The following is a 27,619-nucleotide window of genomic DNA, read 5'->3' as shown; positions in this document are numbered from 1 at the left end:
TAACTCATTGCAGTTACTAGTAATGCCATTACTTTACAAAACATTTTGAGTGACAAGTGTCAGCTGGAGTCATGGGCACGTTATGCTAAAAAGTTTACAGTTACTTGTGGCAGGGTCCTAACTGCGTTAGTTACGAAATCAGAAGGCTATAACTTGTTGCAGTTACTAGTAATGCGGTTACTTTGCGAAAAGGATTAGAAACATTCTTTAAAGTAGTGCAGACCTTTGATAAAACATTCGGTTTTTCACCTTAATCAATTATGTTTGTTGACAGGACGTCCCAATAGTCAACGTTGCCCATGTTTGGTCCTTCCAAAACTCGAAAATAAGCGCGACCACCATAAGGTTTAGTGGTCACAGTTTCGGTCATGGTTTAGACACCTGTCATGTTCATGTTCACAATGTTTTGTCACTGGGAGCATGTTTTGCATGTCATTGGTCATGGTCACAGTTTTTTTTGGTCATGGTTTAGACACCTGTCATGGTCATGTTCCTAATGTTTTGTCATTGGGAACATGTTTCCATGTCATTGGTCATGGTCACAATGTTTTGGTCATGGTTGAGACACCTGTCATGGTCATGTTCACAGTGTTTTGTCATTGTGAACATGTTTTACATGTCATTGGTCATGGTCACAATGTTCTGGTCATGGTTTAGACACCTTTCATGGTCATGTTCACAATGTTTTGGTCATGGTTTAGACACCTGTCGTGGTCACGTTCAGTGTTTTGTCATTGCGAACATGTTTGCATGTCATCATTGGTCATGGTTTAGATACCTGACGTGGTCATGTTCACAATGTTTCATCATTTTGAACATGTTTGCATATCATTGGTCATGGTCACAATGCTTTGGTCATGGTTTAGACACCTGCCATGGTCATGTTCACAGTGTTTTGTCATTGTGAACATGTTTGCATGTCATTGGTCAGGTTTAGATACCTGTCGGGGTCATGTTCACAATGTTTCATCATTGTGAACATGTTTGCATGTCATTGGTCATGGTCACAATGCTTTGGTCATGGTTTAGACACCTGTCACGGTCACGTTCACAATGTTTTTCATTGTGAACATGTTTGCATGTCATTGGTCATGGTTTAGACACCTGTCATGGTCATGTTCACAATGTTTTGGCATTGTAGACATGTTTTACATGTCATATGTCTGTCACAATGTTTTGGTCATGGTTTAGACACCTGTGACCAATGTGCTGAATGTCCACAGGACATCCCTAGGACATAAAGACATTCTAAAGACGTTCACAGGACAAAGTGTACTACTAGGGTACCCAAAAGGGTCAACTTTAGAGGCTTTTGTTTAACATAAATGAAATTTACTGTACCGTATTTACTTGCGTAATGAATGCACTTTTTTTCCCGAAAAATTGACACGTATTTGGGGGATGCGTTCATTACGAGGGGTAAAATGTTCGCGTTTACACACTTTCTGCAAACGTCCCCGCTGACGGACGCACACCCAGGGCTTGTCATGGGCATGCCACAGTAACCGTGCTCAATCAATCAATTAAAGAGTTTTTATGGCATATCAGGGTGATGAGGGCTGGTCGTGGGCACGCCACAGTAACTGTGCTCTATCAATCAATCAATCAATCAGAGTTTTTATGACATGTCAGGGTGATGAGAGCCGGTCGTGGGCAAGCCGTAGTAACCGTGCTCTATCAACCAATCAATCGGAGTTTTATGGTCTTTCCCAAACAGCTTTAGGGGCCTTTTTTAGGGTTACGCTTGACATTATAAAACAGCACCGAACTAAGCAAACTGCACGGCAATCCTAACCACTATACTATTGTTGAACTTCTTAAAAGGTATGAAAAAGTTGGGGGTGGCCATTGTAACTATGCTCTGTAAATTGCAAATCTTTTTTAGGGTGCTTTCAGCCGTTCTTAGGCCTAACCATTTTTAGAGTGTGCCTTATGCCAAAGGAAAAGCGCCCCACGAAGCTCGCTCGGTGTAGAGGGCGACGTGGCCATTCGTAGGCCTAACCGCTTTTCGATTCTACTGTCCGAAAGCAGACCGCAGACGACGGCACATTTGTGGACATCAATGCATCCGCTTTCGCAGTCGATCGCTTCTGCGACTCTGCGCTTGCAACCATTACGAGAGCGGCTTGGCTTGGCTTGGCTTGACTTGGCCTCTCCGCTGGGCGGCAAAAGGAAATTGGCTTGGTGGCTTTCTAAGTTGAACCACGGTGGAAGAAATACATTTAGGTGATGACTCTCTGTCTTGCGCGGCGACCATATTGTGTTCGGCGCACAGAGCACTTCACTTGCACGGGGATAGATGGAGCCCACGTATAAAGGGGCTTGTGAAGGCTTGTATAGAGGGCTTGTGAAGGAAATTATGCATTCCTTACTTGGTCCCTGTGTACTGTGTTGTGAAATGATGGATTTATGTTGGCGCACTGGCACAAATTGCCTTTTCCCCCGTACAGTTCCTGTTTCTTTTTTTCTTTCTTTTTCTTTTTTTTAAACGAGAACATTCCGATGATGACTCAACGTGACAAAATACTCGTATAGATATAAAACTTTCAGGCGTAATCGACTGGGCCTTGAATAATTTAGAGTAAACACCTGGGTCGTGCTCGCATGTTTTGTCAATCAGCATGCCGTTCCGTAAATTCCGTAAATTGTTTACACACATTGCGTGGCTTTATATGAGGTCGGGTGATTTTTTCCACCCTGCTCCTGCCTTATTTCCTGCCTTATTGAAAAAAAAAATTCTAATAATGTTACATAGCAGGGCAAAAATGGTTTATACATACAATGTACACTTGTACTGGGAACATACAAACCTGGTGAGCAGAAACAATTCCTATATATGATGACACAGTGACTGAAACGATGACACAGTATGATGACATACAGTCTAAGCTCATTACAACAGACCTGGTTACAACAGACATTTGGATATAACATACCAATTTGTGAAGTTTGGGTGCTTTTCCTCTATGTACCTTTGACTCAACTTCAGATCTGCATACAACAAACTCCTTTTACAACAGACCGAAATGTCGGTAAAAATCAAGGTCTGTTATAACGAGCTTAGACTGTACTGACTGACATGATGACACAGTGACTGCAAGTCAAACAATAGTAGCGGTTATAGAACATAAATCACTTTTCATCTATACTCTCACAATATGGTGGCACCCCGTCTTACAGGTAAAAAAAATACCTGACAAATATTTTTGCTTTAAAATGTACCGAAAAGCTGATTTCACTGCATACTACCAAAGAACGCCATCTCCTGCCTCCTGTGTTTCTCGCCCATACTCTTAAACTAAGACGAGCGCTGCTTGCCGATTTCTTCTTTTCTTGAGCTTGTTTGTTCCTACTCATGGTAACATGCTTACAGTGTTGTTGCATTCACATGCTGAAGTAGTAGTGGAGCAACTGGGCAGTTGTTTCTTCTTTGTATTCAGCGCATGAAAACGTTATTGTGCATCTGTCAAGAACACTGTCAATTGTGTCCCAGTAGACAGTCTGGTGGCTTTTATTTTCTACGAAGAGCTTTTCCGCTTTCTCCAGTAGCTGGAAAAGGTTCTTGTTGGGGTGTATAAGGCCTCCTCTGTTCTTCACGTTTGTCAGTGCTGCTTCAGTAGAAGTGTTCTTGTCGATGCTGACAGCGGATCGGCATGCAGGGCAGCGTGTAGCTTGTTTTTTTTTATTTTCACAATCAAAAACCCAGTTACATAATATAGCATGCAGTCCACAGCCTTGGTTTCTTGAGCCTTTTCTGTCCAGACATCTTCGCATTCCCAGTCTTCGACAGAAATTAGACGGTCAAGCTTGGTCTTCACTTGTTCAACGAGATGAGGAGACTAGGTAGCAATTTGCGATCGGCCCTCGGGATTGCACGACGCCACTGCTCCAGGCGAGCGTCATTCGATGGAGCTTTAAACAAGGACACTCGCTCTGCGCAGTTCCAGTACCCCGAATTGCAGTTGGGGACGAAGCACGTCTTTCCCATCCTTATAGCATAACTTCTTCTTCGGGTTAAGACTCACCTTCGTGCACGATGGTGGCACCGGTGATTGACACAGCACCAAAGCAAAACATGAGGCCAGTCACTGACCGCACACCACCACCACACCGCGAAAAAGGCGAGCAAGCTACGCCCCCGACACCGTGGCCGCCGAGGAGGGACCTCACACCTCCGCGCCGGCGCGGAACAACTACACTTCATTTCACCTTATATTGTACCGCAGCGAAGGCTAGATGCGCGAGCTCATAGCGTTGGCAGCTGCTCTTAAGTCACGAGAGCTTGTGCCACCGGGATGTGCCCCAGAGCAAGGAGCTAGCGCAGCCTTTCCTGCGGTACATCATAAGGTGAAACAGAGTCCTTGTTTGAGGCTAGCTCCGAACACGATCTGGTCGCTCGCTCCCCGTGGGAAGAGCGGCCAGAGTCACCACCTAAATGTATTTCTTCCACCGTGCATTCAACGCAGTTCGGGACTTGGGGAGCTGAAAATCGGAGTTGCGCTCATTATGCCAGGGGAAACAAAAAAAGTCAAAATATTGGCGCCCGTTTTGGGACTCAATATGCGAGTGCATTCATTATGCGAGTAAGTACTGTATATCCAAAGTTTCATTTGCGTACAGGAATTGTGAAAGAAATTATAGTCATTTTTGGGAACACACTGACGATGTAAACAATGCTATCGTTAAAAACTGATAGCATTGTAAGCAATGCTGTCGTTAGAGACACACTAACATTGTAAACAATGCCATAATCAAAAAACGATAGCATTGTAAACAATGCTATCTTTAGAAACACACTGACATTGTGAACAATGCTATCATAAAAAAACTATAACATTGTAAACAAGGTTATCGCTAGAAACACATTGACATTGTAAACAATGCTATCAGTAAAAAACGATAGCATTGTAAACAATGCTATTGTTAGAAACACACTGACATTGTAGACAATGCTATCGTTAGAAAAAACTGTCGTTAGAAAGCTAATCTAATAACCAACGTTTTTCTTCATTAGCAGAATGCCTGGAGGGTGCAACTGCAAAAACTAAATTTTCAAAATGTATTTTATTGGATGTTAACGTTGCGCCGAAAAATCAAACGCAATTCCTGCCTTTTCTGTCGTGAACAAAATCTCAAGATCTTTTATAAAAAACATTGATAAAATAAAAACAAATTTTTTTGCCCATTAATTTTTAGTTAAGAAAAACGATAAATAAGCTTTTTCTTTTATCCCGCGACCAAACAATAGTTTTGCTAAAACGAAATTTTATGCCGCAAAGTGGAACGGAGAAAAACGCCTTCAAAGTCTTCTAGCCTCTACTTTTTCTTTGCATTTATGTTTTTAAATAAAACTTGTTTTCAAGTTTTTTCTTTCTTAGATATGGCTGTACACATTTCTGGGGATTCAAGTTTGTTTTTCACTTGGAACACCAGGCGTGAATACGGCACAAGTCATTTTGTAGCTCAGTGACATCAGTCTCTTAACCTTTCTGTACACAATGCAATCGTTAGCAAACAACCTTATACAGGAAGAGATGCCTACTGATATAGTATCATTAAATAAGATTAGATTATAAACAAAAGCTGTCCCAGCACAGACCCCCGACGCGACGTCAACGTAGTGCAAACTTTTGCCATTCAAAATTACGCACTGTCTACACCGAAAAAGCTACTTTTCAATTCAATTAAGCACAGTCGAACCTATGTTTAATAGATTAATAATTAATGGGTGCGAGACTCTAAAAAATACAATCCGTTTGCCCTCTCTCATCAACCTCTGATATCAAGTCGCGATAAACTCCTACGAGTTGCCTTGTTGCGAGATAATCCTTTCCGAAAACCCATTCTTTTACAAAAAATTGCTTTCTGTTACATGTCCAGTTATCTTTGTAATATAAAATGTGTAATAGATGATAATGTTGTTAAGGGTACTGAATATGAACAGTGATAAACAACAACTTTTAAATGGCGAGTTGTTGTCTGTCGCGTTTCTTGAGTATATTGAGTGTTGAATCGAATATATTGAAATTGAGTATAAAATATGGTCTATGATTTTGCACGATATCGACGCGAAATGGGGCTTTGCTTTGTCTTTTTGCGAATTATCCGTTGTGACGACACCTTCCGGTTGTCTGGCAGTTGTCTGTTGACGGTGACTCTGCGTAAATTAAATGAAAATGAAACAAAATCAGTCGTTGCTTCGGTACACGGGGTGAAATACCATCTGGACCGTTTGCCTTTGTTTCATCTCTATTTCTTAACAGTGCTTGAATTCTACATGGACTAAGTTTAATGGCTTCATCGGCGGTACACTGTTGAACCTCGATTTAACGAAACCCGATTTTACAAATTTCCCGATTTAAAGAACAAAGTTGGATTCCCCGCGCAACCTATACGCGAGGTCTTCCTTCCTTGATTTTACGAAGTTCCCTATTTAACGAAATAATTAGCGCGTCCTGGTGACTTTGTTAAATCGAGGTTCAGCTGTAGTTCTTGCGTACGCAAAAGGACTGCTTGTTTTGGCAAGAAGACGGAGTTAATGTAATTACTTAAACATGTTGCTTTCTCAGTAATTATTGGAAAAAACCTGATTAGTAGTATCGTGTAGAATCTCGTTTATTCCTGCATACTTTGTCTGGTTCCCTTCGTATATTGCCGAAAACGTTTTGGAGTTGGTTTTTTTTCTTCGATTAAGCCTTTCGAAGTATTGTTCTTTTGCGCTTTTCACTTTTGATTTGTATTCACGCATTACATCAGATAGTCTCTGACTGATTTTTTTTTTTGTTTTCTTACATTGCACGAATGCTCCTGTTTGTTTTTTCAAGTATATTCTTATTTATTTATTCATAATACCTTGAAGGTCCATTTCTGGACATTACACAAGGGGGGGATTTGGTCAAATTGCAGTATAGTCAACACTTAAAAGAAGAAAAAAAAGAACAGTACCAACAGGATAGCAATATCACAACTGAAAAACCACTTTAACAAAATTATGTATTATACAAATTGTAGGGTCCAAGCACATATAACATTTCATTATCTGGGCAAGAAGATCACTGTAAACGAAAACTAATTAGTACTTAAAAAATCTAAAGCAGCTACTCTGAACGCTGTAGGGTCGGAAAGTGCAATTATGGGATCAGGAAGAGAATTCCAATGCATGATTGCGCGTGGTAGTGAGGAGTTATTAAACGGAAATGTATGACCAAAAATGTGCTTATAACTTTGGCTGTTAGTTGAGCAACGAGATGTTTGCTTAGGAGGCTCAAGCAGGGGGGCGTTAACGTTAGGGTTAGAATAGCGTGATTTATGAATGATGCATAAAAGGGCAGCGGTTACTTTAAGTGGTTGTAAGAGGATAGAGTTTTTAAGAAAGGAGACACTAGCTTGGTGAGAGTAGGCTGACATTATAAAAGGAACTGCACGATTTTGGATGCTTTCGATCTGATTGATAAGGTATTTCTGGTGGGGGTTTCATACAGCGGAAGCAAATTCAAGTACATGGCGAACGTATGTCTCGTACCCTAACTTGCGAAGATGGGGGGGTGCAGAGAAAAGATTGCAGCTGATAAGAAATGTGCACTGATCAACTGATTGGAAGTGACATCTGGAAACTCCCTCAGTCAGACGTCTCCGAGACGGCACGCACGTGCAAAGGACCAAGGTTGTCGCACACGTGAAGAACACGTGCAAGAGGAATGACTCGGCGTTTTTCACCAGTAGCAGGCCTCGTGTAGCCGAACGCAGATACAAAAACAGCCGAACGCGTCTTTGAATTGGCATTCTTCCCTAATGCGGCATTGGCATGTGCGTAGCTGCACACGTACCAAAGTGTTTACATCGACTGCACAAATCGGTTTCTTTACCTATCGCGCTACGATTTCATGCAGCATTGCCCACAGGTGGTGCATTTCTTCTAGAAAATTTGCGAAGATAGAACTTGCCTTTGGAAAAAGTAAAGAAAGAAAAAGGCTCCAATGGAAATGCAGCGAAGCCTTCCAACCATAGGGGGGGTCCTGTTGTTTGAAGACTGGTTGCTTTGCTGCGTTTCCATAGACCTTTTACTCTTTCCTCGGGCAAGTTCGGTCTTTGTAAATTTTATGGAAGAAATGCACCACCTGTGGGCAACGCTGCACTAAATCTATAGGTTAAGAAACCTATTTTCCATCAATGTAAAAAGCCTGGCCGCTATTTGAGGCACCCGGGCGAAGAGGACCGCCAGGGGACATGTGCAAACCAACCGACTCCAAATGCCCCCCACTAAGGTGGTCCTTGAATCTCAAGAAAACACTCAAAAATGCAGAACAACTCTTAAGATGTTTCAAGTGATTCCTTCGAAAGCTATGGGACTCCAGAAGAACACAAGTGGGCGACAAACGGTTACCATGCTCGGCTTTCACGCGGAGGTCCGAGGTTCGATTCCTGGAAGCAGAAGCTCCTTTCGTTTGTTTCTTCGACTCGGCATTCTCGTGAGTTCAAGAACCTCGTCGTCCGATCAAGGCTCTTGATCGGACGACAAAGAACGGCGACAACTCGTCGTCCGATCGTTGTTTGTTGTCGTCGGTCTTGGCGAGTCGACTTCGGACGCGGGAGCCGTCGTACGAGGCCGGTCAAAAGCAACTCGAGAGTTTAGCGTGGTATCTCACATAAGTGCAATGTTGCCAACCTCCACAATCGTTTCTTCCCTTAATTTTATCAAAAACTTGCCTACATTTCGCTAGATTTTCAGAAAATGTGTTAATTTGTGTCAGTATTGGGGTTGTCATTATGGAGTAGCTTAAGAACCGATTCCTGTAGTTGGGTGGCATTTAAAGGTTACATTTGCTTCGTTAATACCTTTTTGCATAATTAAAGACTTTGAGCTTCTGTGGCCCCCCAAAATGGCTGTTGTTCCCATTGGAGATTTTCTCTCGCCCGAACAATATACAAAGAAGCGTTTTTCCACTCGTTTGGCACGATGAGGAAAAAGGAACATGTCTCCAAAGCCCTCTGAAACCCATTAAAAAACAATCCCTAGATTTGAACAAATTTCCCTTTGTCCCTAAACAATAACAGACATCCCTAGATCTAAGTAAAAATCTTTAAGGTTGGCAGCACTGCGTAGGTACAACGTGGAAATATGGAGGAACGCGTGCATTTCGCCCGTGTTCGATGGGGACGTTGCCATGAAAAAGACAACCGGCCTTGCGTTGCTCAGACCTCGGACCGATTCGCATATCACCGGGATGAATTGTAACACAATGTTTTTGTGCTTTTGTTCACCATTGGAGTCCTTGAGGTGTGCAGTGAAGTGTTTGTGATGTATTTGGATACACAGTTTAGCTGCGGAAATTGCGTGAGTCGTGCTTGGCAGTCTGTAATCGTGGTGTTGCTTCGTTCGAACGACCGTAGGCTTGCTTTGGTTACATGGCGCACCGGAGAACTTGTAGTTCCCGTGGCTTGCTAGACGATGCTTTGCCGTTTCCTACATAGAGTTATTACAGTAAACGCTAGAGGCTCAGGTGGCGCTAGTATGCTGTTGCATTTTGAAGCAGACAGCAAGCAGTCAGAAATGGACTTCCGCCGATGCATTTCTACGGGAAAAAGCGAGTGCATTGTTTCTCTGCGCTCGATTAATAAGAGCAAGTATCAGGAATAATTTTTACGTACTAGGCACATTGGAACATTTCTCAGTCACGCAGGCGACATAAATGGTCAGTTAGAGCATTTTTATTTGAAATTCGTGGCATGAAAAATAATGTTAAAACCGCTTCGTACGTGTATTTATGTGCACTGTCAAACACTGTTAGTACGAGCACGCCGTCGATGCTTTCCAACATGGGGGATATATGTGCCAAACGAACGAAGGACATGTGGCAAACCAAGCGAGATGGCAAGAACTATGCAGTAACACTGGATAAGTAACTCATTGTGCACGCAGACGATCAAAATAAATTGAAAGCTACGTAATATAGTCCGATTTGCAATAAGTCCTGCTTTATTCTTTCTGCTCATGAATATGTGCGAAGATGCTTGTTCTGGGTTAAAATCACCACCCGCACGCTCCAAATCTTTGATAATAGGGAGGGCCAGAGAACAGGTGCGCGATAAAAACTGCCCGACATAGGAAATAATAAAAACACACACCTTTCGTAGCTCACATGCTTTATTTTTTGCGTTTGATTGTTTCTTTAACCGATCACAAAAATGCACGACGGAGTCATTTTCATCCACCGAAATGCTAGCAAACCTTGAACACACTCTACATTCCTTTCAATCGTTAGTTTGCTTAGAATCGTCGCTCGTTTTCACATACCTTCCTTGAAAAAGAGGTTTGGGCCTGAAATAGAGCAAAGTTTAACGTTGTTCAGTGGTAAAGGAAAATGCTGTAACTAAAGCAGTTACACTTTCACAATACCAATAAAGGTACTTACTATCCGGTACACCTGAAATGACAAAAGTTATTTATGTTATTTTCCGGCAAAGAGACAAAATTCACGCGCATTTTCTCATAGGAATACACAGGGAGGCTGGAAAGGTAGACTACATGCTGTCTGCTTCAATTTGCAACTGGAAGTCCCGTAGACACTAGCGCCAGCTGAGCCTCTAGCATTTATTGTAATAACTTTATGGTTTCCTGCATTGTTTCGGTGGAGGCATGTGCTTTCACGGAGCACAATTGTTGCAGTTGGTATGAAATCGGCCGGTCTGCCTCACGTTTTGTTGGCACCATTTTTTGCATACCCGGCGCACCTCGCACTCCGGTTCGTGGCTAGGTGTATGAAGGCGTCGAGGACTGGATTGAATAATATGAGAGTGTCGTGTCCCAGACCTGTTGTTTTTTTTTAAGTGGAATATTTCTTCCTTTAGTCCGTTGCAACCTAAGAACGAAGGGCGAGGGTAAGACGGGCCGGGGAGGAGGAAGCAGGCGGAACGCTAAAGAGAGCAGGAGGTTTCCCCCTCTTTTCTCCAGCGTTCCGTCTGTTTCCTCCTCCCCGGGCCGTCTTACCCTCGCCCTTCGTTCTTAGGTTGCAACAGACTATAGAATACAGCTGTGATGCTGCTTTCCTCAAAGTATTGAAGGACTTTCATCAATAGTGTTGCAAAGTGCTCAGTTGGGCTACAGACCCAAGCACTTGGAATGCTTTTGAAGTAAAAAACAGGAAAAAAGATTCCCCAAGTCCCGTACGCTTCGCGACAGTGCCACGCGGTGGACGCATTGCTCGGCAAATTTTCAAAATGTGTCAAAAATCTTGTTTTGAGAGAGAGCTACGCGTATTTTCCACTCGGAATCGAAATTTCATCTTTTTGTGTCAACGACGGTGCCAAATACATTTTAATTTTTTCTCTTTCCCCATGCTTTGTTTGTTCATTGGGCGACCGTTTGTTTAATATTTCTGTTAACGCATACGTTTCTTTTTGCATTTCTCCTTTCAGATTGACGCAAGAGAACCGCCCGACGGCAGCCATGATCGCATTACCTTATAATGGGTCTTTGAACATGCAACTACTCTAGGAAACTTTTGGGACGGCAAATATACATTCTAGTCATACCTGTCGCTCAAGAGCTGAAGAAAAACACTATGACATAGGCACACTCAACTCGGAAAAGATTTTTTCTTTAAAAAAGGAGAAAAGGTTAGCCCAGTGCGTATTTCTGCTGCTTTCTGGCAAGTACTGCGCTAACAATGTCGTCCTCCATTTTTTTTTTTCCCGGGGCAGGTACATTTTATGTCCACGTCCTTTTTAGCGGTTAGGACGGGAAAATAAACTAGTAGACTATTCCTGAAATGGGATGCTCATGGGCTATTGAGTATGTACACCAAATTTTGCTATTTTAGAGGTAATTGCAATAACGAATTTATGAATGTTGATGATTTTGTCTGGCAAGCAGCGAACACTGTTCAAGCGTTCATCATATTTAGTGGACAACTAACCATTTTCAGCGGAAATGTAGCAAGTGGGTGTGACTTGGTAGAGAAATGGATAATTTAAGAAATATTTTTTTATTCGATGGAGCAGAAGCTTACGATATTAGACTTCTGGGTCTCGTAATGTCGAAACGCAGTGTGTGCTGTTTACACGTATCGGGATTTGCGTAGCGATCTTGTACAATCTCTTTAACAATTATAATGACCTTTTTTGACCTTGTTGACTTCTGTTTTATTTCTATTGAGACACGTTTTATCAGATGGGATTAAATCCGAGTGACCGTAATTGGCAGTAAGCGTCAATTTTTGACGAGGTCGACTTGAAATGTCCCTAAATGACTAAGGGTCGGTTGCACCAACGTCGCTTACCTTAACCTAAAGTGGCTTTTTCCTAATGCCCTAAGCCGAGCCCGGATAAGCACGGGTTTAAATTCCGGTTGCACCAACGTTGATCCCACTTTACAGACGCGCCCCTATACTTCGTGTCAGCTTCCGTCCGAGCGCAGCCAAAGCTATGTGTGGCCAGAGCCAATCACACGCCGGCAATAAGTCACGCAATCTCGCCTCTGCTTTTGTATCAGTCCGCTGCGCCGCTGGTCGTCCACGCCGCTTGCGCTCGCCGAGTATTTCGTCTGCTACGGATGTTTCAACGGTATCGTCTGCTACAGGTTAAAAAAGTGCCCTTTCACCTTCTGAAACTTAGTCACAGGGGATTTCAGTACGTAGGCTGGCCGCTGGCGTCTGTGTCCGAGCTTTCCAGCTGTTCGGCATTTCGGCATAGTTTCGAAATGTAAGTACACATTGCAAGGTGCCCGATGACTTGGCCGTTTATGTTTCATTGTGTTGTCTGCATATACCAGGGCTCCAAACGCAGTCATTTCCGCCAGCTTCTCGGCGTTCAGTGGGATCGGCAGGTAAAGGGGTGCCCTGATTTTGCCGCATATAGGTGAATTGTAGTGGCCCGGACGCTTTTCTCGTTTACAACGCATTCGCAGTATGACGTGGCCAAAGTCTCCTGCCGAATTTGAAAGTAGACATTTGCGAAAGGACGTTTGGAGCGACTCGGGGAGGAAAGCAGCGAAGCGCATGATGCGGCCATTCTGGGAAAGAAATTACACAGAAAAACCGAGCGCAGCGGCCGTGTTTTGCCAGCGGATGTACGTGTTTTCACCAAACCACATGGATTTTCATATACTACAATAAAAACATAAACTTCAGATATTTAATTCTTTTAGTTGCAAATCATTATCAGCAGTACACATCTGGAATATTGTGCAATGTTTACGCACAAAACAGTTATTTAAAGAACTTTTGCGGACTACTTTGTGGTGCGTAGGAATGCTCTTCTCGAAGTTGCGAACCGCTCAGCCTTTGGCTGCGCTCGGACGGAAGCTGAAACGAAGTATAGCTAAACGCTGGATTTGCACAGGGAATGTGGGGACAAACAGAGTGAACTAGGAAACGCTCAGAGGGATGAATGCGATTGGCGGAGCGGAATCATGTGATGTAAACAAAAAAAAACGGCCGTAGTGGTTGTCGTTGCCGTCTGCTTTTCGCTGTATTTTTTTCGGTGAGTAGCGAATTAAAGGTCTCCAAATTCAAACATTTTTTCGCTTAACTTAGAAACAGGAGTCAAAGCTTCAAATAAACATTAATGCTCTTCACATCTGTGATTGTGTGTTTAATATCGGTTGATAACAGAATATTTTGATAAGTAGTTGTCGTGCTCACATTTTGAGATAAAGGAGCCATCGGGGGCCTCAAATCTCGCCAAGCGCGAGAAGGACGCTCTACCTGATACATTGCTGAAGACAAAACATTATCGAGAATAAGTAGGCAGGTAAGATGACTACTAAAATCAAGTCATGCCTGAGACCGATGAAGTTCAAAAGAGTGATGAACTCTCCACAGCAGCTCCAAAAATGCCCGGAAATTGTCGAATAGAAGTCGTTGAGAGATCAGGTCGCAAGGTCCTTGCATCGACCGTACTCGTTGCTATCGGCAAGGTGACAGACCTGCACTGTACTGTCGTTGAACATCCGCTGCAGCCTCAAACGGACTTCAGTTTCTTCACACTGTCGAATTCAGAAAAGAACAAAAAGTGAAATTTTTACTCAATGTGTCCCTCCGCAGGCACAGATTACTTGTCAACTTTATAGATGCTCCAGTACACCAATATCCTGAAAACGGCACCCACGGTGAGTGGTTTGAGCGCCCTTGGGATCCCCAAACCAATAACTCGAACCCGAGTCGTTTGGTTAGCATATAATCGAAAGAATACACAAAATAATTACACCAGGCTTTTTCCTGTAACCTCTTTATGGCCTTGACTGCATTTATTGCAAATTGCAAAAGGGTGAGAAGCGGAAGCTAGGCTGTCGGCATACTGGAAACAAGCTAAAACATTCATAATCCGGAAAATTTTGAGCTATCTCGGTCACTGAAGCTCTTGGATTATGAACTTGAAAATCTACAATGGATGTCATGTCGAAAGGAGGCTTGAGCTAGTCGAAATAAAGTTCTTGTTGCTCGTTCTTCTGCCTTTATACATAAAAGACCGCCCTTATCAAAAGCATCATGCTGTTTTTTTTTTATTTTCATATTTGTCTTTCTACCTGTTTGTCTTTATATGTGAATTAGGAACTTCTAAGTTACCATTTCATAAACACACATTTGTTGAACTATGGAAATATGTACTTATCTAGTGTATATGTTAATAATTGAAGAGAATCAATTGTCCATAGAAGTTAAAGACACTTATATCAACAATTACAACTGTAAGCTTCCTTTGATGGTTTGTCCCATTGCACACTTTTGCAGTGAGTTATAGGAACTACATAATTAAAAGTCTACTTATCAGGCTACTTTCTTGATAACTCTGAAGGTCTTGCTTACAACATATTGCTTGGTAGGTCATAATCACCCACTACATTGAAATATAAGCTAACAACCCCACAACACTTTCTTCAACACAGTTGTTTTGTTTAACAGCTATCGTTGAATAGCTTCATGAATTTATTTTTCCACGGCCCTGGCTAGCTGTCTCTAAGCTTTGTTCACTTTACTTTTACCATGAGTAGCAAGTCTTGCACAAAATGCAGCTTGTACAAATTCAGTATAGTCCCATTATGGGAAAAGGCAATCCAGGCTAAGCCACCAAATATCAGAAACACGTCTAAGCATAGCGAGATATCACCTAGTGAAACTTTAATGTGCTTAATGTCAGTGTTGCATTTGTAATAAGAATTGAAGTACCCTTATGTCTGTCTTTTCAATAAATTTTACATGATTTAGTTTTTTAAGCGTCTGTATGTTTGCACCGCGTGTAGCACGATTGCCCTGGGTGCAGAATCCCTGCCACAAAAGCCCCGTGCCACTCGCCGCGCGTTTCAGGAACCCCGCACTCAATGGCCCCGTTCTATTTGACCCACATGCTAAAATTCCCGCATTTATTTGCCCCCATGCTAAAATCCCCGCATTCAATGACCCCGGTTCTATTTGCCCCCGTGGTTGTTGCATACGCTTCTGTGGTGGTTTTATCTGTGCCCCCCCCCCCCCCCCCATGATGGCGGTTTGACGTTCCCATTGTGTGGTTGGTGTCGTATACAAGGTCCCGCTAAGTTGCAAAAGAGCGGATATCGCCAAGCTGGCCGATGTAATAATGACAGGTCACTCCAGTCGACCGCTGAAGTCACTTGCTTCTACCTTGTGCTGGTTGCAAATGTCAGCCCAAATTCAACAACATCAGCCTCATCGGGAGGGGCACAGAGAAAACCACCAGGGAATTATTGGAAGCGTAAGCAATAATAAAAGAGGAACAAGGTGCATGTGTCAGCCAAACATCGTCTTTTCTAGGCAAAAAAGAAATTGTTTATCTTGGCACGGGCTGAAGTGATAGTGCGGTTTACTTCGTTGTTGTTTTTTGAATAAATGTTTAGTAGTGATTCCAATGCTTTCGTCGTTAGCATCTTCCCTTTGTCCTTGTCTGTATTTCTGCGTGCGGTTTATTTCCGATTACCTATTTAAAGGGACAATGAAGGGAATTTCGGATATTTTTTTGGCGATTGAACTGGGTTCCCGGCACGCCTCAGCCCACGTTGCCCAAATTCCAGCCAAAACCGGCGCTTGTGTGCGGCGCAAATCAGTTAAACAGTCACCGTAATAATCGTACCAGGATCGATCGAGGCGACGCCCCGAGCGTTGCGGGAGAAACCAGCAGAAGCAAAGGTCACGTGACCTTGCGGGGCCTGGAAGCGTGACGTCACAAGAGACGTGTCAGCGATTGGTCGAAACGAGAAACGTGCTCTCGGTCACGCTTTGGTTTGTGGTCTTTATCAACTGTTCTAATTCCACTTGAATAACCACGAAAACTATAAGTAGAACCGAAAACGATAACTAAACCGTAAATAAAACACCATAATTATTTTTCTCTTTGCTACACTGCACGCGAAAGGTGCAACGAGAAACTATGGGCAAACAAAATATACAAAAAATAAAGAACACAGCGCGGAGCACGCGGGAGTTTTTTGGTTCTGGTTTCAGATGTCGGTGCCGTGTTTACTTTAGGAACACGGCACTCGATTGATTCTGCAAAGCGGTAGAAGGATGTTCAAACGGTCGACTGAAGACCCGTGATCGTTCGGGCGACGCTAGTTTTCACCTGCTCCCAAGCGATGAAGCATTGCGAAGTCTCTGATTGAACAGCGTTGTCTTGCGCAGAGGTCTCGGCGATGGCGTCAGTGTTTGTTCGCTGCATTTTCGGTCAGGAGACTTTGAACAGAACCTTCAGGTTAGCCGGAGTCTGGGCGTAGGTGTGGGGCGAATTACTCTGGGTCGGCGGCAATTCTGGGGCGTCCTCGTAAAGAGGAATTCCAAAGTTCCGTGTCCTTAGGACCATCTCCCGTTCTGTTGGTGTCAGATCACTCTACGGGAGCCCGAATTCGCTCGCGAGAGCGGCATTGCCGTCCATGTTGGTCCGACGGGTCCGACCTTTGGTTGGTAGGGAGGCTCAAGTGAGGGTGGGTGCAACTGATAGGTCGGCGATCACGGGACATGGACGCCATTTAATTGCTAAATTTTGCTGGGAGTCTATGGGGCAAAGGGTCGTTTTCTTTCCTAACTCGGGTCATAAAGGCCCATTAAGGTGCTTGAATAATTTACACAAGGTATACATGATTACTTTTCCATAGCCACCAGTTTTGTTGCGATAGGTTAAGTATTTTTTTAACGCGAAAAATCGTAAATTCCGCCATCTTGGACGTTGCTGCTTGTCTGGCAACTTTGCTTTCTCCGCTCGACGTTTGCAATTCTCGGAGCGAGAAGGAAGCGAGAGAGGCTGCGCCAAGGCGCTCGTTGCTTGCAATGGGAGGCGAGAGGAGGAAAGGCGCATGGAGCAACAGAGTTGCAACAGAGCGGGCGCCTGCTCTCGTGCAGGCAACACTGGCACATATCCTTTCTCGAATCCTCTCCCTCTGGCGCCGCCACTAAATTGCAAACGCTCTCCAGATTTTGAGTTGCGCCCACCCTCACTACAGCTACAGTGGCCTAGAAGGGGTACTACAGCCTCCCTAACCTTTGGCGCTACACGTTGCGCCATCTAGCGGCCACAAAATAATGAAACTGGGTAGGCCAGGGCTACGCGGGTCGCGGAGCTGCGGGCGGGCGCGTCCAGAAACCACGTGTGAACGTTGCATTTCGGATCGGCGTGAGCTTTTTGGAACCGTTTTTTCGTAAAAGTAAGTCCCAACTTCACGTCTCTATAACCTCACCGGGTTCCTGTGACATCTCGCCTACTCCTAGAGTTCCCCCCAAAAATAAACGTTGCGATTGCTGCACAGGGGTTTTCCCCAGGATTCTAATCAAGGGGCAATGGCTCGGGGGAGGGGGGGGGGGGGGGGGGGGGGGGAGGGGGAGGGGGAGGGGAGGCGATGCGAGGCGAGGCTAGATAAAATATAAAACTTTCTTTTTTAGTCCACTAGCTAAATTACAGACGTCTATTAACCAAATGCTCATACCCGTAATGTATGTTTCCCTTTTTCTATATATACACCTGAGAGGTGGTGTTTTCTACTTAATCTGAAAAAAAAGAATTTTATTTTATTTTTTCCTTTTTTTTTTTTTAAGCTTCAACAGGGGGTGTTCAGGAAAACTAGGGGGGGGGGGGGGGGGGGGGTCTAGGGAAATCCCTGGTGCTGCTGCATGAAAGACGGCCACAGTCGCGAAGGTGACTCCGTTCGAGATCTTGGGAAGCGACACGGCGACAGAAGTCGATTACTGCAGTGCGACGCAACAAGTAAGTGAATTTTACAGAAACTGTTGGGGGGGGGGGGGGGGGGGGGGGGGGGGGGGGAGGGAACGAAAATTTATGTGCAGGCTTGAAAGTGGTCGGAGGAACTCATTTTGCAGACTACTCGGCGAAATAACAGATTTTTATAAGTTGTATTACGAGTCGCTTTGACAGCCACATTAGCGAAATACGATAGGAACAATCGGGCCGATTGTTGCTTCGCTGTGACGTCGAGAATCGGGCGATCAGGTCTTCAAGCGAAAGGCCCGTCGGCCCGTTCTGGTACTCCCAATGCCGTTCGGCACGCGTGGTCGCAACCAAAACCTTTCAAACCTGCGAGTTTTCAAAAAGTGGATTTTTTGTAGTACAAAGTTTTGTTTGTTTCAGCAACCAAATTTAATGATGAGTCTGATAACAAAAGTGACGGCGTGCAGAAAGCAGAATGCTAAAGTTTTTCATTAGAAAAATCTCGTGCGAAGCGTAAATATCCTTCTTACACGTACACTTATTTGTTGCCTGTCGCCATTTTACACCAGGCTTTGCAATGTGCGTACGGTTCTGTAGCATGCAGAGTTTGGTTCTAATTACCCAAATTTTATTCTAGTGTGTGTGGGCGTCGGGAGGAGACGACGGCCGAGCAAGGCGCGAGCGGGGGCCAGCCGGCGAGGAAAGAGGAAGAGCGTGCTGCACGAGGCTGGGGCCGGGCAGGAACGGTAGAGCCGTTCTGGCTGCTCTGGCCCATGGCGATTCCCGGGAGCATTCCACCAGCGAAGTTCGGATCAGGACCGGCAGAAGCGGCGAACCCTGACCATACTGGTTTAGTCCATGACGATCCCGGAGTGGTTCCGCAGCGAAACTCTGGCTGTTATAGCCCGGAACAGCTAACCTACGCAGCACTGGCGTGGGAAGGGCGATCCGCAGGCCTGGACACGGGCTCCGACTCGAAGCCGGGCAACCGGGATGTACAATAAACCCATTCGCTGCCTTCTCGTTGTGTTGTGCCACTTCCTGGGAGACGAGCGAAGCACAGACCGATCGGGCGGCCACAAGTAGTGAAGACAACTGAAACTGGTGTCCAAATGACGACTCTAGAATATTCTCTAAACACTTGGACCTATCAAGGCTCCGATGGTCTTAAAAAACCGCATAAAAGAACCAGGGACATGGCACGCAGGTGCACACGGGGACTGCTAAAATCGGGGTCGCCGCCGCTCGTAACGGCCCGACGGGCAAACTGGCCGCCCCGTTAACAGAGACGCCTCCGCTTGTGACGCTGAATGCAGTACTCTCGTGGCGCCGCCTGGCCATTGGCGGCTGCCTATACAGAAAAGTGAGATTTTTAAGATTTCACTGAGGTCCGGGGGAAGATGAAAGGCGCAATCTTCGGGAGCAGCCAAGTGAAATGGCTTTGCCGCGACCGTTTGTTTTTAGATGAGTGCATACAAGAGCGCACCTTTAGCTTCTCGGGAGCGACGGTTCAGGCTCTCAAGGAGAACATTGACGGGTTACCTCTCAAGAAGTTCGATTATGCGGTAGTCTACGTAGGTGGAAACAACCTGCAAAATGGCGACAGGGGGTCAGCCTTGGTCAAAGAAAGTGTTGCAAGTACAGCCCAGCATGGTTGTAAGCTATGGAAAAGAATCTGCTGTTTTTCGGAGAAGTACAGTTTAGGGAAGCTTGTTTTAGCTAACGCCTTTTTCGCGACAACAGTAGATCGGATCGCCTTTTAGAGAAAATGGCGACCGCTCGCATGCTAACCAACCCTTGGCGATCCACGCTCGAGCTTACATTAAAATTTTCCCGAGCGATAGCGAGGGGTGACCGCACGAAGCGCGGTCTGTTTGGAAGCCTAGCTTGCCGCCGCCTACAAGCAGCACTTCACGAACGGAGGCCTCGATAAAACTTATCCATTTCCGCTAAACCGTGCTTCGATAAACCGTACCCCTTTCGTTTAAATGAACCTCGATAAAACGGCGTTCGATAACCGTAATAACACGTGTTTTTTTTTTTTTTTTTTGACATCTTCAATAGTCGTTTGAAGCAAACATCAAAGTTCGTTGCGCAAAACGAAAATCATGCAACTATCTCACGGTCTTGTTATTTTAGTTTTATACTAGATCCCAAAGAAAACATGACGTATCTACATATTTTGGCTAAATTTTATATTTTCGTGTTCTTTCTACCGAGAAATGCTATTGCAATTTTCCGATGACTCAGTAAGTGTGCGCGTTTTTGCAAAGCACAGCTATATAGGACCTGGACTTTGCTTTTCAGGAACTGCTCCTATGGCTCAGGCAAAGAGCACATTTTCTGTTCTGTTACAAGCTCATACCGCAACTCCGAAAGAAGGCAGTTGACCCCGAAGTACGGTTATTGAACACGGCACTTTTACGTGGAATAGAGTGCAGAAAGGAGCGGAACTTGGTCGTGTCGACTGTGGACGTAAGTTGGTATCTTTCTGAGTTGCCCTTTCCCATTAAATCGCTCGTCTCTTGCAAAGGCAAGGTCATTAGATGTTCTAAGCAACTAATTAGAAGAGAGCATAACTGTCATATGGCATACTAATTCTATCATGACCTACCGTAACACTATTGAGAGGAGTTTACGCGTAATTGTGTTCAGTCTAACGAAATTACGCCTACTTTTTGACACATTGCATTCTAGAGAATAGCGGCATTGATTTTCGCAAATGGTAAAGTACATTGACATGAGCCAGGAGAAGCAGGAAAAATATTTTGATAATCTTAGTGACTTATTTGAGTCCTCAACATTCGTATTATTGGAGCGCTGAAAATAAAAGCCATGAACACAAGAACTTGAGCCTTTTTCGTGAACTTTTCCCGCTAACCAGGACAACAATATTTATCACAAAGATTAGCCAAATAGAGGACAACACGCTGACAATGTTTGAAAATCCTGGCTTGAATAAATGCGGAGAAAAAAAGATAAAACTTTGGCAGTATGGCTCAACGTGCAGTCGTCTGTGCGATTTTTTATTTCAAAATTACGTCGCCGATACTTCGTGATAAATAATTTGGGTCAATCATTCCCATACTTACTTTGTCGGTAAATATTTCTGGGCCAGTAGCCGCAACAAATTTTGGGGAAAGTTGGCTGAAATTCCAATGTTGCGAAATCCGCAAACAACGCTTCGGATTGAGCAGGTGTTTCAGACTTCTTTTTCTTGAAGCCACTCCACCCCACACACACACACACACACACACACAACACACACACAAAACAAAACAACAACAACGACCGGTTCCGTTTTCCTGGGCATTGAGGCAGCAAGATGCATTTTTCTAGTCAAAATTAAAGATGGTCACCGGATATGGTCGACCGTTCTTATCTGAGAACACCCTCTAGCAGATGCCTCTTCCGAATTCTGCAAAACATATCGAAGCGCTTAGATTGAATAAAATAAATAATGTCTTCGTTGTTTGCTATAATTGTTCGCGAGGTCTTTTATTATTTACTCTTTTGTTTCTTTTTTTTTTTTTAACATGTAGCAGTGCGTTCGAATAAAGGGTGATTTTGTTTTGGTTGGTGAATGTTATTTATGCTGACATAAACAATGATACGCTACAATATTGAACTGCGGAAATGAACAAAAAAAAAAAACAATACTTATTGCACAAAAACTCCCTTCACGAGATTATGAATTTCCCGAACAAATTACACAGGGGGAATCAAATCCCCATGTATCGATATAAGTTACCTTTGGACGAACGAGTTTTTTTTTATTTTTTTATTTAGCACGACATAATTCTATCTAATTTTCCGGCATTTATACCTTCGGCACTTGTCATTTCATCATTTGGCTTTTTTAGAGTTCACGCCTCTGTACTGTTCCAGTCTGCACGTGTCTAGGGGGACAAATGAGTTGTACATTTGGAGGTCATCGAACGATATGCGTTTCAGCTAAGTTAATATAATCAAGATGCCCCCATTTTTTTACTTAGTTCTTACAACTTCAGCTCGTCGCGCGCTTATAAAGTATCTTCAAAAGTAATTCGATTATTTTTCAAAGTATTTGCACTTTAATCAAGATAGTTTGGCGCAAAAGTCACTTGAATACTACTCTAAATACTTTCTCACTTGGGTATTTAGTATCTTGTCTTAAATAATTTTGTCTAGTATCTTGTACAACACTGCAGATTGCTGACACCTGCACCATTTGAAGTATAGATAAAATCATCGGTTGAGATCGCCTGGAAGCTGCAGACGAAAACCGCCTTGGTGTCAAAGCGCGAGGCAAATGATCTCGTAAATACTTCTGATCGAGAGTATTTGAAACTCTATTTTAATTACATTTCTGAGTATCTTGTACTCATTATTTCAAATACATTTTTGACATTCCGCCATTTTTCGAGTTTTTCGCTATGAAGGGAGGGGGCAGAGGAAGCCGGTCAGGATGGTGACGACCGATGATGATGTTCACCCGATGCAAGTCCCCCGGAAAGTCGAATAAGAAAAAAAAAATTAAAGTTGTTCGGTCCCGCTGGACACATTGCGACGTTGGTTGGTTTACGATGGCCAGTGTGGCCACGTTTATTTCAAAACAAAACGACAAGTCAACAATAATTTACAGAACTCCCAAAATTAAAACCCATACTTTAGTCCCCCAGTCTCAAGAGCCGGATCTGCCTGATCTCAAAAGCCGAATCCCCGAAAATCCTCCCGGCAGCCCTTTTATAGACTCGTAGGGGCCTCCTTTCCCTCCAGAGACAGACCAATCACTTCAAATTCCACCACTCACACGTGGTACACTGTTATCCAATGGTCGGCGAGCTGCCATCCTGGCGCTCCAACCGCCAAACCTAAATTCCTTGTAGAGTTGTTCTCTGCAATTTTCCCAGTCTGACTGGCGCCAACTGCTAAGTTATTGCATCGGGCAAAAAGCGACAATTTTACACTAAGCGGCAAAACCCTCTATATACAGGCACATTTGGCTAAAAGCCACAACCAGCTGCAAGAAGGGATCTGTCCGAGCAGACTCCCGAAACACGAGACGTTTCTTAACGACCGCGGGGGAACCGCTCCCACCTCGTGGCCGCTCTGCCCACGCAAATTCTCCCTCCAAAACGCCAACAATCACAAAGAAAACTAAAAAAAAAAAAAAACGATGCCGACACAACTGTAGAAAGATAGACTTTTCTAAAACAAATCTTACTTATTACTAACAGAATCCTTCGTTACTTAACACCTCCCCACCAAGAATGTTGCAAGTACACATGCTGTTCGCGCAACATCTGTCCCCCTTTCCTAGACTGGCGCGTAGCATACAAAAACAACAACAACAACAAAGGAGCTATACCCCTCGCAAAAAAACCTGCTAAGCGACCGAGAAAAAAAAAAAAAAAAAAAAAAAAAACCCGGTGAGACCCAAACCCGCACGTTCCAGATTCCACCATTACCAGTATTTATACAAAAGCAGAAAAAAAAATTAACTGTGGCTACAGGCAAGCAAATTCAAAAAGCCAGAAGAAGAAAAAAAAATGCTTTACCCTAATTTATACATGAATCTGTTTCTCCTGACCTACGCGTTCCAAAGAGCTCGCAAACCCTGCATCAGGTCCGCGAGCCAGCGCTCTCTCTGGTCATGGTGAACCTCGGAGAAAACGGGAAAGGGTCTCACCCACTGTTTTCTGGCAACATCCAATTAGCTGCTCCTCCAGTCGCCGCCACCCACTTGCCGCAGTGTCCCCACTCGGCCTGGCGATCGTGCCCGTCGTCTGAAAGCCTCGGTTCGTTCTTCGGTCACCGAAAAGAAAAAAAAAAAAAAAACATCACATACACACAAAAAAAAAAAAGAACGCACAATTTTTCGGCACCACAACGAAGTTCAGCACTGCAGCGACGATCTCGTCTCTCCTCTTAAGGCTTGCCCCGATATTCTGTCGCCGCTCGCTGAAGATGCTTCGCCGGTCCGCAGGTGAATTAAGCCACAGGTCGTCCTGTTCTCCGACGTAGATGACGCCCAGGAACACCTGTCAGCTGCCACCACTCCTTTTGGGTAACTGTACCCCCCCCCCCCCCCCCCCCCGGGCTTCTCGCGTAGATATTGCCACGGTCCTCATTCCGCCAGGAGCGAGCCTTGTCCGCAGTCCAGCAGACGCCACGACTTCTTTTGGGTAACTGTACCCCCCCGCGCTTCTCACGCAGATATTGCCACGGTCCTCACTCCGGCAGGAGCGAGCCTTGTCCGCAGTCCAGCAGACGCCACGACTTCTTTTGGGTAACTGTACCCCCCCGCGCTTCTCACGCAGATATTGCCACGGTCCTCACTCCGGCAGGAGCGAGCCTTGTCCGCAGTCCAGCAGACGCCATGACTTCTTTTGGGTAACTGTACCCCCCCGCGCTTCTCACGCAGATATTGCCACGGTCCTCACTCCGCCAGGAGCGAGCCTTGTCCGCAGTCCAGCAGACGCCACGACTTCTTTTGGGTAACTGTACCCCCCCGCGCTTCTCACGCAGATATTGCCACGGTCCTCATTCCGCCAGGAGCGAGCCTTGTCCGCAGTCCAGCAGACGCCACGACTTCTTTTGGGTAACTGTACCCCCCCGCGCTTCTCACGCAGATATTGCCACGGTCCTCACTCCGGCAGGAGCGAGCCTTGTCCGCAGTCCAGCAGACGCCACGACTTCTTTTGGGTAACTGTACCCCCCCGCGCTTCTCACGCAGATATTGCCACGGTCCTCACTCCGGCAGGAGCGAGCCTTGTCCGCAGTCCAGCAGACGCCACGACTTCTTTTGGGTAACTGTACCCCCCCGTGCTTCTCACGCAGATATCGCCACGGTCCTCACTCCGCCAGGAGCGAGCCTTGTCCGCAGTCCAGCAGACGCCACGACTTCTTTTGGGTAACTGTACCCCCCCGCGCTTCTCACGCAGATATTGCCACGGTCCTCACTCCGGCAGGAGCGAGCCTTGTCCGCAGTCCAGCAGACGCCATGACTTCTTTTGGGTAACTGTACCCCCCCCGCGCTTCTCACGCAGATATTGCCACGGTCCTCACTCCGCCAGGAGCGAGCCTTGTCCGCAGTCCAGCAGACGCCACGACTTCTTTTGGGTAACTGTACCCCCCCCGCGCTTCTCACGCAGATATTGCCACGGTCCTCATTCCGCCAGGAGCGAGCCTTGTCCGCAGTCCAGCAGACGCCACGACTTCTTTTGGGTAACTGTACCCCCCCGCGCTTCTCACGCAGATATTGCCACGGTCCTCACTCCGGCAGGAGCGAGCCTTGTCCGCAGTCCAGCAGACGCCACGACTTCTTTTGGGTAACTGTACCCACCCGCGCTTCTCACGCAGATATTGCCACGGTCCTCACTCCGGCAGGAGCGAGCCTTGTCCGCAGTCCAGCAGACGCCACGACTTCTTTTGGGTAACTGTACCCCCCCGTGCTTCTCACGCAGATATCGCCACGGTCCTCACTCCGCCAGGAGCGAGCCTTGTCCGCAGTCCAGCAGACGCCACGACTTCTTTTGGGTAACTGTACCCCCCCCGCGCTTCTCACGCAGATATTGCCACGGTCCTCACTTCGGCAGGAGCGAGCCTTGTCCGCAGTCCAGCAGACGCCATGACTTCTTTTGGGTAACTGTACCCCCCCGCGCTTCTCACGCAGATATTGCCACGGTCCTCACTCCGCCAGGAGCGAGCCTTGTCCGCAGTCCAGCAGACGCCACGACTTCTTTTGGGTAACTGTACCCCCCCCCGCGCTTCTCACGCAGATATTGCCACGGTCCTCATTCCGCCAGGAGCGAGCCTTGTCCGCAGTCCAGCAGACGCCACGACTTCTTTTGGGTAACTGTACCCCCCCCGCGCTTCTCACGCAGATATTGCCACGGTCCTCACTCCGGCAGGAGCGAGCCTTGTCCGCAGTCCAGCAGACGCCACGACTTCTTTTGGGTAACTGTACCCCCCCGCGCTTCTCACGCAGATATTGCCACGGTCCTCACTCCGGCAGGAGCGAGCCTTGTCCGCAGTCCAGCAGACGCCACGACTTCTTTTGGGTAACTGTACCCCCCCCGTGCTTCTCACGCAGATATCGCCACGGTCCTCACTCCGCCAGGAGCGAGCCTTGTCCGCAGTCCAGCAGACGCCACGACTTCTTTTGGGTAACTGTACCCCCCCGCGCTTCTCACGCAGATATTGTTACGGTCCTCACTCCGGCAGGAGCGAGCCTTGTCCGCAGCCCAGCAGACGCCACGACTTCTTTTGGGTAACTGTACCCCCCGCGCTTCTCGCGTAGATATTGCCACGGTCCTCACTCCGGCAGGAGCGAGCCTTGTCCGCAGTCCAGCAGACGACTTCTTTGGGTAACTGTACCCCCCCCCCCCCCCCCCCGGGCTTCTCGCGTAGATATTGCCACGGTCCTCACTCCGGCAGGAGCGAGCCTTGTCCGCAGTCCAGCAGACGACGACTTCTTTTGGGTAACTGTACCCCCCCCCCCCCCCCACCCGGGCTTCTCACGTAGATATTGCCACGGTCCTCACTGCTGCAGGAGCGACCCTTGTCTGCAGTCCAGCAGGGGACCCCTGTCCGCAGTCCAGCAGACGCGACCCTTGTCCGCAATCCAGCATTCGAAACACTTGTCGCACAGAGCCCAGGTACGCTCCGCCTACCTCCGTTGATGCCGTCGTTTTCGCTCACCACCCGTCGCAGGAAGTCAGCAGGATCCTGTCGACTGCGCCAGTCAACCTTCCGTGGGAGGGGGCAGAGGGGGCCGGTCAGGATGGTGATGACCGATGATGATGTTCGCCCGATGCAAGTACCCCGGAAAGTCGAATAAGAAAAAAAAAAAAAAAAGACTAAAAGTTGTTCGATCCCGCTGGACACATTGCGACGTTGGTTGGTTTACGATGGCCAGTGTGGCCACGTTTATTTCAAAACAAAACGACAAGTCAACAATAATTTACAGAACTCCCAAAATTAAAACCCATAATTTAGTCCCCCAGTCTCAAGAGCCGGATCTGCCTGATCTCAAAAGCCGAATCCCCGAAAATCCTCCCGGCAGCCCTTTTATAGACTCGTAGGGGCCTCCTTTCCCTCCAGAGACGGACCAATCACTTCAAATTCCACCACTCACACGAGGTACACTGTTATCCAATGGTTGGCGAGCTGTCATCCTGGCGCTAAAACCGCCAAACATAAATTCCTTGTAGAGTAGTTCTCTGTAAATTTTCCCAGTCTGACTGGCGCCAACGGCTAAGTTATTGCATCGGGCAAAAAGCGACAATTTTACACTAAGCGGCGAAACCCTCAATATACAGGCACATTCGGCTAAAAGCTACAACCAGCTGCAAGAAGGGATCTGTCCGAGCAGACTCCCGAAACCCGAGACGTTTCTTAACGACCGCGGGGGAACCGCTCCCACCTCGCGGCCGCTCCGCCCACGCAAATGCTCCCTGCAAAACGCCGACAC

At 46.0% G+C, this 27,619-nt stretch overlaps 1 protein-coding gene across 1 annotated transcript in view; it reads left to right on the top strand.

Moving 5' to 3' along the window:
• LOC115319997 (dysbindin) overlaps positions 1-12,125 on the top strand; it is a 77,845-nt gene extending 65,720 nt beyond the window's left edge. The window contains exon 9 of the mRNA XM_040219651.3: positions 11,416-12,125. Coding sequence (XP_040075585.1) covers positions 11,416-11,420 — 5 coding nt within the window. The 3' untranslated portion in view covers positions 11,421-12,125. The remainder of the gene's footprint in view (positions 1-11,415) is intronic.
• Positions 12,126-27,619: the final 15,494 nt, after the last annotated feature.

The sequence above is a fragment of the Ixodes scapularis genome, unplaced genomic scaffold (genome assembly GCF_016920785.2).
Source record: "Ixodes scapularis isolate PalLabHiFi unplaced genomic scaffold, ASM1692078v2 PGA_scaffold10__122_contigs__length_95168666, whole genome shotgun sequence".
In the NCBI taxonomy this organism is placed as follows: Eukaryota; Metazoa; Arthropoda; class Arachnida; order Ixodida; family Ixodidae; genus Ixodes; species Ixodes scapularis.
The sequence above is the reverse complement of the archived record's forward strand: the minus strand, read 5'-3'. Positions and strand labels throughout refer to the sequence as shown.